This window comes from Gobio gobio (assembly GCF_949357685.1).
Source record: "Gobio gobio genome assembly, chromosome: 19".
NCBI classification, from domain to species: Eukaryota; Metazoa; Chordata; class Actinopteri; order Cypriniformes; family Gobionidae; genus Gobio; species Gobio gobio.
The window spans coordinates 13,853,852-13,868,920 of NC_137112.1; the positions used below are offsets into that span (position 1 = coordinate 13,853,852).

Here is a 15,069-nt window from a genome sequence, read left to right on the forward strand (position 1 = left end):
TAACTGCAGCGATCCCGTGCTCTAACACTAAATAATGACATCCTTACCTCAGATTTGAACATTTCCTGACACTAAAAGAATAGAGGAGAGCATGGGTGAGACTGATATGGTGGGATGAAGTTGTATGTTTGTGTGTTGTAGACCTATGCATTTCCAAACTGCGGATGTTTACGTCTCATATCGTCAGCCTGCTGAAATGTTCCCATCCAAATGTGCATTCTGAATAATAAATATATTTCTAACCTGCCGCAGTCCAGTGATTTTCTTCTCATTAACAGTGTTTTTCTTACTAATCATATTTCATACCTGTTGTTACATTTTTAAATTAATTTGACTGATAAACACCCTTACGAAAGTTAACCATGGTTTTATTATAGTAAGAATGTAGTAACCATGTTTTTTTTCGTGGATTGACTACCATTTGTATTAGTTTTACTACAAATACCATGATAAACTACAATAACCATGTTTTATTTTATTTGTAATAAAAACCATGGTTCATTTTCATGTAATAAATAGATGAATGAATGCGCGGTAACTGCCTTAAAGAAAGTAAACAATGTTAAGCATTTAATTAATCTTAAACAGTAATACGCTAACAGCGTGACTGAATTTTGGCATAAATGTGTGAATTACATATACTGTAGGCTACAGTGAAATGATTGTCACTGAAAAGTGACAGAACAATGACTAAAATATTAATACAAATCAATATGTTCATACAGATCTTATTCGTCAGGTCTCACACACACTTCATCGCGGACACTATTTAGACGTGCACTGACACCGTGTGGTGAAATAATCACGTATGTTTACGACCCTCGGCTTATGTCGGATTAAAAAACTACAAGTTCAACAGAGTTTGAAAAATCCTGTACACAGTAAGTTTATCTCTTCTCCTGTCTCGGAAAATGTCCGTATTTTTAAATCATCCTCCAGATGCTTATTTTAATTGTCGTTTGTTCAGCTAGGTGTTCACAGCACATTGAAAACATGCATAACCGGAAGAATCAGCACACTGCTTCGACGCGCACTTCCGGTATTCAATTCCTCTGTGATAAAGGCCTATTGGGGACCTCATTTATGAGGTTGTGCGTTCAGATAGGGACGGGGCACGTCAAATTTACCACCTCAACCTGTTAAAAAAGTGGTCAGAGGTGGAGTCAATGATGTTGGCGACGGTGGTGAGCGGAGAGGAGGATCTCGGGCCAGAGGCGGTTCAAAAATCCCAATCTCTCGCTCTGGCCCCGGGCGGGGATCACCTCTCACCGTCCCAGCTCACTGACGTAAAAACATTACAGGCTGAGTTTGCCGACGTGTTTTCACCCCTACCTGGCCGCACCGACCTCATTCAACACCACGTTGAGACCGAGCCGGGCGTGGTGGTTCGCAGTCGGCCATACCGTTTACCTGAACACAAAAAAAAGTAGTTCAGACTGAATTAGAGGCCATGCTAGAGATGGGAGTAATAGAAGAGTCCAGCAGTGACTGGGCCAGCCAGATAATTTTGGTTCCAAAGCCTGACAGCTCGGTCCGGTTCTGTGTGGACTACCGTAAGGTAAACGCGGTGTCGAAATTTGATGCGTACCCAATGCCAAGGGTTGACGAACTGCTTGATCGGCTAGGGACCGCTCCATTTTATTCGACACTGGACTTAACTAAGGGTTATTGGCAGATCCCCTTGTCTCCAATGACCAAAGAAAAAAACGCCTTCACTATGCCGTTTGGGTTGCACCAATTTGTCACCCTTCCTTTCGGCTTGTTCGGAGCTCTCGCCACCTTCCAGCGTCTGATGGACAGAATTCTCCGGCCGCATGCTGCGTATGCCGCTGCCTATCTCGATGATATCATCATCTACAGCGCAGACTGGCAGCGGCACATGCAGCACCTGCGTGCTGTCCTGAAGTCGCTGAGAAGGGCAGGGCTCACGCCAACCCGAAGAAGGGGGCGTGGTTTCGCGAGGTCTGCAGCGGGAGAGAGAGGGCGGAGCCGAGCGGTGAGTAAGTAGGTCAAGTGCAGATCACAAACACCTGTGTCTCATTGCAGTAATTGGCATGGAGAGACCGCATAAAAGCCGCTGCGGGACGAGAGAGAGGCAGAGAGAGACCGGACTGGGACTGTTTTTTGTTATACGAAGTTTTGAGTATTAATAAAAGACACAGTCCCAGTCACGCCGACCCCGTCTTCTTCCTTCCCACACCCACACGAACCTCCACTACAGTCACATAGCAACATTACAAAGAGGACATTTGGAACACTAACAAAATGTTCCCATACGGTTCCCTGTTAGTCAGATGGGGACGTTTTATTCTGTTCTGCAGTGCAACAGATCTTGTTCAGTGCTCAGCCTTTACACTACATTCCCATAACATTTGCAGGACCTTTAGGGGACCAACCTAGAATGTTATTTTTTGGTCTTTCCATCACATTTACTGAATGGTGAACAGTGAATCACTGTACACTGGACTGCTTTGCAAACGAGGGTCAGTAAAACACTGGATTTGCACAAACGTTTCTTCTCAAAGATGGATCAATACCAACTGTTTGTCCAACTATGTATGTACCACATGTTAAATTTTTTGAATGTGCTTGTTAGGACGCTATACGGTGGCTAAAGTTACCAATGTCTCTGTATTCACAGAGATCAGATCTATGTCATTAGTTTTATTTTTAAGAAGTAATAAAAGTGTGCTTCTAAATTGTACAGGCGGTGAACATTTTCAGGTTAAATATAACAAGCTCTGGTCTCTGTGAATACAGTAAGAGACAATAGTAGCTTTAGCCACATTAGCACATTCAGAAAGGCCATTTGCAAACACATATTATAAAGCTCGGTACTTACGTGTTCTGAATATGAAGTTGGACCACGAAGACTTGTTACTGATCCATCTTTGAGAAGAAACGTTTGTGAAAATCCTGCGTTTTACTGACTCTCATTTGCAAAGCAGTCCAGTGTACACACAAACCTGTCTGGCAATGTAACATTTCTAGCGGGGTACTAACCAATGAATTTTGTATGCACTACTCAAATCGAGATTGGTGAAGATGGTCACACCGCTCTGGATCTCATTGGAGGCTGTAATCAAAGGCAGAAGGTACCAACCAGAACTTGACAATAATAGGGCCTAAGCACCGATGGTGGACCCTATTGTAATTGCTCAGTCTATTCTTCTTCTTCTCCAAAATAAATTGTGTTTTTGAGAGCCTGAACATGCTCAAAAACTAGCGCGTCAGAAGTGCTGAAAATGTACATCTGATATGCAGCCATCAGCCATTAACCAGCAGCCATATCACCCATTAGACCAAGACTGGTTTCCCACTGAAGCTAAGCAGGGCTGAGCCTGGTTAGTATCTGGATGGGAGACCAACTGGGAAAACTAGGTTGCTGCTGGTAGAGGTGTAAGTGAGACCAGCAGAGGGTGCTCACCCTGTGGTCTGTGTGGGTACTAACACCCCAGGATAGTGATTAGGACACTATAATGTAACAAGCACCGTCCTTCGGATGAGATGTTAAACCGAGGTCCTGACTCTCTGGTCATTAAAAATCCCAGGATGTCCTTTGAGAAAGAGTAGGGGTGTAACCCCGGCATCCTGGCCAAATTTGCCCATTGGCCTCTGTCCATCATGGCCTCCTAATCATCCCCACATCCAATTGGCTTCATCACTCTGTCTCCTCTCCACCAATCAGCTGGTGTGTGGTGGGCGTTCTGGTGCAATATGGCTGCCGTCACATCATCCAGGTGGATGCTGCACATTGGTGGTGGGTGAGGAGATTCCCCCCTTCTATGTAAAGCACTTTGAGTGCCTAGAAAAGCGCTATATAAATGTAACAAATTATTATTATTATTATTATTATTATTATTACATGGGTTTCAGAATTAGGCATGGCAAAATGGCTCGATAGCGCCGCCTACAAAAATTCAAGTATGAAATTCGGTAGACACATTTCACAGCCCAATACCTACAAAAAAGTCCCAAGGAGCAAAATCTGAAGAAGAAAAAAAAAAAACACGCCAACCTAGCTATCCAAAATCTTTGTCTGCAATTTAATAATACTGACCAATTAAGCTCCGCTCGCTCAACCCAGAATGCCCCAATTGGCTGATGAAACATTGATTCAACTTAAGATACAATTTATATAAAATAAAACTTAATGAAGTGGTCATAATCATGTCTGATCAACTCCATTCATCAAATGATGTGTCCTATCTCATGCTGTTCACTTTTCATAATCAACATAGATTGACAGATTGACAACATAGATATAAAAAAACAACATTATAATATTTAAACATAAATATAAAAATAAATACCTTAATGGCTGCAACAATTATAGCACAGAGAATTTTCATGTCGGAGTGGGATATGAGTGAACGGGTGAGCGTGAGCGGTTCATGAGTGGAGCGTTTTGCTGGATTTTGCTGGAAATGCGCCATCATTTTTTTATATTTGTAGCTCTTTGGTGGATTATATCTCTGAGGGCCCCAAAAGTGTCTGGGCCCTTAGAATCGTCCTAACTTTCCCCCCCTTAGCTGCACCCCTGACTTGAACACTAAAGGTATGGACATGATATAGTTGATGATAGGACTCTCTACTGAGGTGCTGCAACAGATTATTATATAATCATAAATATCATATAGAAGGTCAAAGACGCAGATGGAGAGCAAGGCAGCTCTGGAAGTTCTTTATTTCCCCTGTACTTTAGTGAGATGTACTGTACAGCTGTTCAGATGTGGGATCACGCTCCTATATCGGTGACTTGCACACCTGTAGGAATGAAGCTGGTTGCCAACAACATGTATGTAAACCCTTCCATGTGTCTTTTAAGAAGATATTGTCTGACAAAGCACACACACAGAATGTTTCCTTGGATATCAGTAAAACGTTTAAAAGAAATTGTGGTTAGAGGGGAAAGCCCTTGTTCATTTTTCCAAATGTCACTCAGAAACACCTGTGATGTGGTGCTCATTTTCCTACTTGAGGCGATTAATTATGACATCATTGCGATGGGGAAATCAGTGCAATGACAGATCAAGGGTGAAGTTCTTGAAAAACAGGCTTAAAGTCATTAAGCCATCAACCATGACTTCATGAAAAAGGATTGTGCTCATTTGTGTTTGTGTGTGTGTGATTTGGGAGGAAAAGAGATGGAGACAACTGGGGGAAAAAATTGATACACTGCAATGTAGAGCAATTTGTTATAGTAGCCCGTCTTAACAACATGTGGGAGTTGCTGTGGGTGCAAGACATTTTTGTCTTGCTGCCAAATCAACTAATAAAATATGCCATCACAACATCCGAAGGGAAGTGGCACTTCAGTCTGAAAATCCAGGAAAGGAGAAACACAGACAAAGATGATATTTGCTTGTAACTACACATTGTGCGTTATGATAAATGAAATTGGTCATGTGTAAATATCCACAACACTGTCCAGTATTTGTGAGGCAGCTCAGGTAATCAAAACAGAAAAAAACTTCAGGGTATCAGTAATAAATACAATTTGATAGAATGGCTCCATTTTAATAATAGCATAGAGAGATGCCATAAGCTGGAAAAGGCCTCTCTAAAAGTAAAGAAAAAAGAGGCAATCAGATTTATTGTCTGGTTTAAGATCAATACCCACTGCCAAAGGGTAAGTTCTCCCAACAAGGAAAATTACCCCATGATTTGCTCACCCTCAAGCCATCCTCGGTATATATATATATGGCATTCTTCTTTCAGCCAAACACAATCAGAGTTATATAAAAAAATGTCCTGGCTCTTCCAAGCTTTATAATGGGAGTGAATGGTACCTGAGAATTTGAAGCCCCAAAAAGTTCATCCATCCATTATAAACGTACTCCAGATGGCTCCAGGCCGTTAATAATGGCCTTCTGAAGCAAAGCCATGTTTTTGTGTTAGAAAAATATCCATATTTACAACTTTATAAACTATAATCACTGGCTTCCGGTAACTGCCGTACGCGAGTCTAGTTCCTGCGGAAGAGTATATTATGGGATAAGGGGTGAGCTATCCCTTTAACTAATATAAATGAATAATCATTCTCGTTTTAGAACATGGTATGTTTCTGCAAGGATAAATTACGTAAAACTAAGTAGATTGTTGAAACTGCTGGCACACTCTCTTACGATGCTTTTGGGAAATCTACACATTCTCACACCCAACTCGTCTCATATTGACGCTTGGTCAGGACCCCTCTGCGGCATTTTCGACGCACATGGTACTCCATTGACTTCAATGAAAAACCTTTGGCGTCATACACAGATGCGTTAGGCATGGGAATGTTATCGTCATGATGAAATTATATATTGGGTTATGATTTTGCCATTATGACATGTTGGAGTGTGATTCTCAATTTAATCAGCCAGCTTCATTTTATTTACATTTGTTTTATTTTTTATTTTACGCTATTTAGACACATTTGAATACGTAACCCAACCACATTCCTAAACCTACCCATTTGTGTGTTGATATAAAATATACATATGATATATGATATGATATAATATAATATATATAATATATAGATACGACTGGAGGCACACTTTATTCAGAAAGTACAAATATTCCAAGTGTTCCTAGGCCAAACAATTGATTTGTGTGAAGAAAATCCCCAAATGTGATCAGCGTCTCCATTCGCCGAAGATCATGCACACAAAGAAACGTTATGTCAGCTATGATTGTAAAATGTCTCATGACTCATTGCGTCATGCTAAAGAGTCGGGTGTATCTTTTAAATGAAATATGACTGAGTGTGTGCGTTAACAGAGTGGCGGGATCATCATTTCAGTGATTAAAACATTAAGATCAACTCTGTTCTTCACATAAAGATATCGTATGACTTCAGAAGACTTGGAATGCCACATGAGTTAATACTTTTATACTGTTTTTGCAATAAATACCTGTGACTGTACTGTTTCGTGTTTTATATTGTTGAGAAGGGTAGGAGTGGAGATTGTTTCTCCAAAATATAAAAGTAGCCTATAAATATTCATAAAATCATGTCTACTTTTACAAATGCAAAGAATTAAATGCGTCTTGATCTGACACATTGGGCAAACAACTGAAATCAATGGAGTACCATGTGCCTCAAAAAATGGTGCTAAAGGGATTCCCTGTGCGTTAAAAAGTGACATTGGTAACAAGGGCAACAATGTTTCATCTCTATATGCCAAATGCTTTGGGAAGATTTGGGGTTGGCTCCAAGGAGTTCTACCTACCATTCTTTATGTGCATCAGTGGAAATTCATAAAATGTTCACATAAGTCATGAATTTGTACATCATTTGAAATGTAGCTGTGGCAGAAATAGGGAGGGATGGAGTTATACAGTAACTCCACCTCTTATTTAACGCCCAGCATCTCTCTTTCTGCCTCCCACCCCTGAGCATCTCAGCTCTTTAAAAGCAGCCCATGTTGCATTTCTGGGCAATTTTGATCTAATTACTTAGTCTTTAGATACCTGATGTCTCCTGTTCATCCACACTACTACTTCCATTGAATGTCAAAGAGGAACATCAAAAACAGGAGAGACCTGGAAGAGAGAAGACCATTCACTGAAAACAAGCTCTTGATCTGAATTGGACAAAGATGGTTTCGTTTTCTTATTTGCTAACCCTTTTGGTTACCATTCAACTCAGCTTATTTGGCTCCAGCTCCCTTGTATTAGGCTTGAGGAAGATCTGCTCACTGTGTAATGGGCCCTCGGGTGACCTCAAGGGCCACAGATCTGAACGTTTATCCGGGGAGGAGATGGCATCCATGTTGACGTTAAATGAACCCTGTGGGGTGTACACCCTACCGTGTGCTCAGGGTCTTCGGTGTATCCCTCCTCTTGGGGAGCAAAGCCCCCTTCAGGCACTGCTTCAGGGACGAGGGGTCTGCAAAAACATCAAAAGTACCATCACTGACGTCCCTCCACCTACAGGTAAGATGGCATCTTTTCTTAAATGGAACCTAAACACACTAAACCTAAACATTGAGCATGAAGATACTATATAGAAAGAAAATGTGTAACAAGAATTTATAATCCACCAGACATTACTAAAAGACCTTTATGTTTTGCATGTGTTTAAGAAGGAAGAGAAACCAGCAAACTTAATGTAAAATGCTCATTTGAGCAGGGCTTCTTTTCCTATAATGGTAGGAATACAATAAAAGGTGTTCTTGCTGTTTACTTTGGGTATGCCTTTATCTAGGCATTTTAGACAACAACAAAAAAGCCATTCCGTAATCATATTAAAACTGCAAGTATTATGTTTCAGACTATCAACCATCAACCACTGAGAACAATGAAAAGGTAACATTTCTGCTAATGGCTCTGTAAATGATGTTCTGCATGAATATTAATATGCCTTTCGGTCATAAATAAAAACGTTTGCATTAATCGTTGTTGTTTGATTATATAGGGTCCTTGTCGCAAACTGTTAAACACAGTCCTCCAAAGTATTGAGCTCACAATCATTCATTCAATTCAGGACATCTACATCCCCAACTGTGACAAACAAGGGTCCTTCAGGAGGAAACAGGTGTGTCGATATTATGCAAAATCAAAGCTTTTTATGAAGGAAGATGACAGTGATGTCAGGATTGTTTAAGCAGATGAATCACTTAAATGTTAAATGTAACATTTGTCCAATCTGAATTGTTACTTAAAACTGTTCCAATGACAACTGAATCCGTTTGACTGTGTGCTTTTGTAACAGTGTAATCCGTTCTCTATAAACAATAATAGTGTATGTGTTCTTCTTGAAACAGTGTCGCTCATCAAGGGGAATGCAAAGAGGCCAATGCTGGTGCGTGGACGAGAAAGGATCAAAGATTTCATCCCGTAAAAGAAATGATGGAACTATCTCCTGTAACAGTGTCTGAGAATTGTGATAGAACTTCACGTCTAAATGTGTTTAGGAAGGACTGAGAGCGCAGTAAAAGAGATACACTGAGAACTCCATGGCCACAATCCTTTACAATCCTTCATCTCCCTCTGGTTGTGACAAATATGTTTGCAGCATTATGTGGCATTCATTTTGATGCCAGAACAGTTACAGTTACTGATCTAAAAACATTTATTTTCTTTTAGATTAATAATTTAGCCTTTTATGAATCCATTTGGTTACACTTTATTTTAAGGTGTCCTTGTAATAGTGTAATTATACATTTAAGAACTGAGTAATATTAAGTAACTATACATGTACTTCTTACTATAAGGTTAGGGTAGGATTGGGGTTTGGTTTATAGTTAGTTGCGTGTAATTATGCATAATTTATAATTATTACTATAGTAACTACATGTAACATATGTAACAATGACACTGTAAAATAAAGTGTTGTCAATTAATTAACAACATGTACTTACTATAGGGTTAGGATTAGGGTTGCATTTCATTTGCATAATTTATATGTATATATGTATTTAAATGTACGTAACGTTTATCAAGGACACTGTAAAATAAAGTGTTAGCAATCCTTTTAATTTTATTAAATGTTTGATGAAAAGATATAAAAATGACATGTACTCACCCTTTATGTCTAGCTGTATGTCTAGATTAAATAAGAGCTATGCAAGAACAAATTACAGTGAATATAAAATGTATTTTTTCAAATTACTTAATATATTTATGTTGGATATATATTAAGTCCTTATATATTAATATATATTAACTGTCTCTTCTTTTGACGTAACTATACAGTAGTTCATCCATGTGATGTAAAAGAAAAGCTGATTCATCAGACCAGGCCACCTTCTTCCATTGCTCCGTGGTCCAGTTCTGAAGCTCACGTGCTCTACAGTAGCTCGTCTATTTGATCTGACCACACGGGCCAGCCTTCGCTCCCCACGTGCATCAATTAGCCTTGGCCACCCATGACCCTGTCGCCGGTTCACCACTGTTCCTTCCTTGGACCACTTTTGATAGATACTGACCACTGCAGACCAGGAACACCCCACAAGAGCTGCAGTTTTGGAGATGCTCTGACCCAGTCGTCAAGCCATCACAATCTGACCCTTGTCAAACTCGCTCAAATCCTTACGCTTGCCCATTTTTCCTGCTTCTAACACATCAACTTTGAGGACAAAATGTTCACTTGCTGCCTAATATATCCCACCCACTAGCAGGTGTCATGATGAAGAGATCATCAGCGTTATTCACTTCACCTGTCATTGAATATATATGTATATGAAACAAAGTATACTGTGTGTTATTTTACAGAATGTATATAAATGTAATGTTGCTCAAAGGGATTGTAACACTTTATTTCAATCAAACAAGTTGAAGACAATGTATCTCAGAACATTAAATTATTTAATACACAATACAAAAGAACATTAACATTAACGCTTCCTTCAGACTGTGACTCAGATCTCTTTTTTTCTGATCAGTCATGTCGAAATTCGTTTTTCATCCCTGTTCTGTGCTGCTGGGAGTCACTCCAAAGATGTTACATATCGGTAGTTCTTCTGTGAATATGGAAGATAGCTGGGGCGGTAGTCGGCGGGACTGTGAGGTGTTGGAACTTATTATTTGGGGTAACAGATACAAGCAAATCTTGAGCGACTGTATTGTAAATAATTAAAGACTTTGCTCTCTTGCTCCCGCTCTAGTATCCTTATCGCACCCCCTTATTGCACGCTCAGGAATTCGTTAGCTTCCACTGCAAATCACCTTACAAATACAGTAAATTCACATGTAAGATCTGACTTTAATACCCCAATACTACACCCGGGGACAAAAAGGGTTTTTCATTGGTCCAAAGATTGTAACAAACTCCCTTTTCTACTGACTCTTACCCCAGGGTCCAGGTGATGGCAACAATTACACATACCTGAAATTCGGTACCGATACCCAAAGGTAAATTTTTTCAGTAGGGATGTTTACATCAATAACTGTAAAGAAACTAAGTTGTTTATTTATAGAAGTGTTATTGATATTATGCATTGGTCTCTGTCTGCCATTGTCTGTAATGTTTTCATATTGTTATATTTACCAGTAAATAGTAGGCTACTAGCTACTTAATTAACTGAATTCATTAAAAAAAAAACATTTTAATATACATACTGTATATATTTCTTATTTAATTTCTATGAAAATATTTTCCACAAATGCTGTGTTGTGTATTTACTGGTAATCAAGTGAAGACATAAAACATTAATTTAATTTATCTTTTAATTGAATTAAACAAATGTTTTTGTCAAACAAAGTGCTGCACAACTGAGCTTTATTCTGTTAAAATTAAAACATGGAAGAATTGTTTTTATTTCTGTCACACCACTATCGTCAAAGATTTATTAAAAGAAAACAAGGAACGTTTAGCATTAAAATTATTTTATTAGCAATAGTGATAGCAAATTTAAGGTTGGGAGAATGGAACTGTTCTGGGCAAAACTCCCCGCTCATCCAAGTAGCCATGCCTGGACAGAGCAGGGAGCGCAGCAATACATTTCCCCGAACAGTTTTAGCAAATAATTGGACAAAGACCTCACAGACTGGTACCTAAAAAAAAAAATTAAAAAAAACATGAACATCACCTGGAGGAGAAAAAAAGACATGAGACTCAACGATGATCATAATGACCCAGAACACTTGGCAAAACTCCCCACTCATCCAAGCAGCCATGTCTGGACAGAGCAGGGAGCGCAGCGATACATTTCCCCCAAAACAAACCATCCCCCAACCAAATTAAATGATAAATGTAAATAATCCGCCCAAGCGAGCTTGAATACGAATGGCTGCGAATTTGTGCATGGCATCTTAAGTGAGCCAGCCGGACATGATTCTTGCAACAAGCATGCTGCAGAGCGCATAGCGACAAGCGTGTCAAGCACCTTGTCAGCAAGCATGCTGCCAAAGTGAATAAGCGATAAGTAACAAGCGTGAGCCTTATATTGCGACAAGCATGTTGCAAGCATGGGTAAAACACGAGTATCTCATTAATGCATTTAATAAGAATACACATGAAATGTGACATGTCGCACATATACATGGTGAGTAATGCTGAACTAAATGGATTTTTTTTTTTTAAGTCCATTTTTCTCTGTGCCTTTAAGATGTCCTTTACTTCGGGCCGAACATAGCGTTCGTAAGCCATTGAGGACCACCTCCCCATTGCTTTTAATGTTGGGATCGATGTAAAGGATGCTGCTGTCATTGCTGTCCCAATGCGAAAAGAGTGAGTTGTGTAAGATACCGGACAGAGGCTCATGGAGTTGGGCGTGCGGGCGTAGTTTCAGGAAGTGAGCCATGGAATTAAAAGGACAGAAAAAATGTTAGTGCGAGCAATGACCACGGAAACACCTTTACGCTCTCGATCACATTTTGACTGCTTTAGAAATATGGTGAAAGACTCCCTATTGAATGAAACATCAGAGACAGTGAAATTGCATGCAGGGTCAAATTTAGAATTGCGAGTGGTGAATTCCCCCACCCGGAGAAATCCGTAAAAAGCAGAAAGCTTTACCCCATATCAAGCAGGCTACGGTTACTGGTTATAATTCTAGCAAAGTTGTTGATGAAATATTAGGGGGTAAATTGAGCAATTCAGAAGGCCAAACATTTGCGAACCATTCGTTATTAAAAAACCCGCCGTATCCTACAGAAGTAGGATCTCTGTATAGAATTTTAGATCAGCAGACGTTTCCATGTAATCATTATAGAAAAAGGAAATGCCGTTCCACTCGTTGCATAGAATGGACCAAAAGCGTAGTTCGGAGCCGCATCCGGCATCTAATTTAATTATATAATGCATTTTGTCGGTTGTTTTTGCAAGATTGAGAAGCCTTGATATAAAAGAACGACCTTGTGGGATGATTCGCATGGCGAAGTTTAGATGGCCTAAAATAGAAAGCAATTCCCGTTTCAAAACGTAAATGCGTCCTGCGAAATCCCTAATTACTGCTCAAATTCTTTCGAGTTTCTCAGAAGGCAAAAAGGCTTGCATCAGATCTGAATTAAGAGTAATACCGAGAAATTCTATAACGTTAGACGGCTCAACAGTTCTCTCTTTGGAGAGAGGAATACCTAATTTTACAAAGGTTTCTTTTAATGTTTTGATACAACGGTCTGGTTTGGAATTAGAAAAGTCGATGACTAAAAAAATCGTCTAGAAGATGAAGCACGAAAGGCAATTTGTGATTATTTAGAAGTATCCAGCATAGAGCCTCTGATAATGAATCAAAAATACGAGGGCTGCTACGACTGTTACACACTCTTAAAAAAAAGTCTCGTAATCATAGGGGAACCTTTTTTAGTGCTATATAGCACCAATTTTGGTGCTTCAGTGGTTCTTCAGAGGTGCTATATAGCACCTTAGTCAAAGAACCAGTGAAGAACCTCTGAAGAACCGGTGAAGAACCTCTGAAGAACTGCTGAAGAACCACTGAAGCACCAAAAATGGTGCTATATAGCACTAAAAAAGGTTCCCCTATGATTACGAGCCAAGAACTATTTTTGGTGCCATATAGAACCTTTTTTTTTTTTAGAGTGCAGGTGTATGGTGCTGCAGAGAAGAGGAGATTTGGGACTTCCACAAAGATAGGTATTTATTCAAATTAACGTAGAGCAGAACTTCAAACAGCACTGACATAATGTGTAAGTACAACGGGTAGTATAACGGAGACCAGACAAGGAAGGAATGAACAAGAGGGAACTAAATACAAACACTGATGACTGACTAACGAGGGGCACAGGTGACACAGATGATAACAAAACACAGCTGAACAGAATGGGTAACCAAGGAAACACAGGAGTGGCGGGAAACTCAGACAAAGGAACATGTGACAACTGAAACCAGGAAGTAAATGCAACAAAATACAACAGAGACAGACAAGACATGTGACAACGACATCCAAAAGTGAGTTTTACCGAGAAATACATTCTATTTCGCCAGTGAACGCCAAACAGGTGCCATTGAGATGGATGAAGGGGCATAACTTTAAAAGCGTCAACTATATCTGCTTTTCCTAACCAAGCACCTTTACCAGCTATTTTTATGAGTTTGATAGCATTATCTACGGAGGCGTACAACAAGGAAAAATACTCTAGAGGAATCAGACTATTAATGCTTGGAATCGATTTGTTGTCATGAGGGGCTGATAAATCGATAATTATAGGCGTTTTTTCCCGGAATGTTTTCTAGTTGCGATGCCTAATGGATTAATTCTGAATGTAGAAAAGGGGGAGCTGTTGAATGGACCCATCATGTATCCTTTTTCCACTCCTTTGGCCAGTAAGCTATCGACTACATTTGGTTCCTGAAGAGCAGATTGGAGGTTATGACAAAAATGGGACATTTTAGGAAAAAGAGTTTGACCAGCCAAAAACCCATGCATAAGACCAGTTAATAAATAAGTCACAAAACAACGATAAGGATGTTTTCTTAGAGCTTTGCTAAGCTCTGGTATGTTGACAGGCATTGATATTTTTATTTTTTATTTTTCAAGGCACGAGCTCTGTGAGGGCAGATGGATTTCGGATGACTGTCCCCGCAGTAGCTGCAAGCATGGATAAATTTACAATTAGAATATTTACATACATTTTCATTGAAGTTGTAGCAGAGTGGGGTATATGTCACCTTGTCCTTATTTTCGTTAAGCTCAGCTGATGGGGATTTGATGACTGGGCAGCTCTTGAACATAATGAAGTTGTATGGGTAAAAGACCCGCATAAAGAGCAAGACAGGGCTCGATGACCCGTAAAATGCCTGCTAATCAAGGCTAATGGCTAACTCAAATAGGTTTCAAACTCTTTTCGACGCTCGGGAAATGACTCGCAGATTATGTCTCTGTATAAGCAACGTTAAATTCTGCCATAGTAAGACTCTTTTGCAGCCTGTAATCATTGTCTTTTAACAGTACAGAAATGTCCCCGCATTCAACTATTCGATTGTCGTGAACATCAGAGCAAAGCAGGATTTTTACTAAATTGATGTCATTACCTGCAAGTCTCAAATTAGGAGAGATGGCAGCGGCAGGAGGGTCCGATTGAAGGATAGAAAGATGGTCCGATAGAAGGAGCCGGAATAGCGGTTGTCAAAGACCTGTGCGGCGTGATATTGAAGGCAGTTGCTGGATTAGCCGG

General features: G+C 39.8%; 1 protein-coding gene across 1 annotated transcript; it reads left to right on the forward strand.

The window, feature by feature from the left end:
* Window positions 1-7,589: 7,589 nt before the first annotated feature.
* Window positions 7,590-8,870, forward strand: igfbp6a (insulin-like growth factor binding protein 6a; the record flags this gene model as incomplete). Its single annotated transcript, XM_079845330.1, has 4 exons — window positions 7,590-7,926; window positions 8,264-8,298; window positions 8,408-8,527; window positions 8,757-8,870. 4 exons carry the CDS (start codon window positions 7,590-7,592, stop codon window positions 8,868-8,870), a joined length of 606 nt encoding a protein of 201 aa, XP_079701456.1.
* Window positions 8,871-15,069: the final 6,199 nt, after the last annotated feature.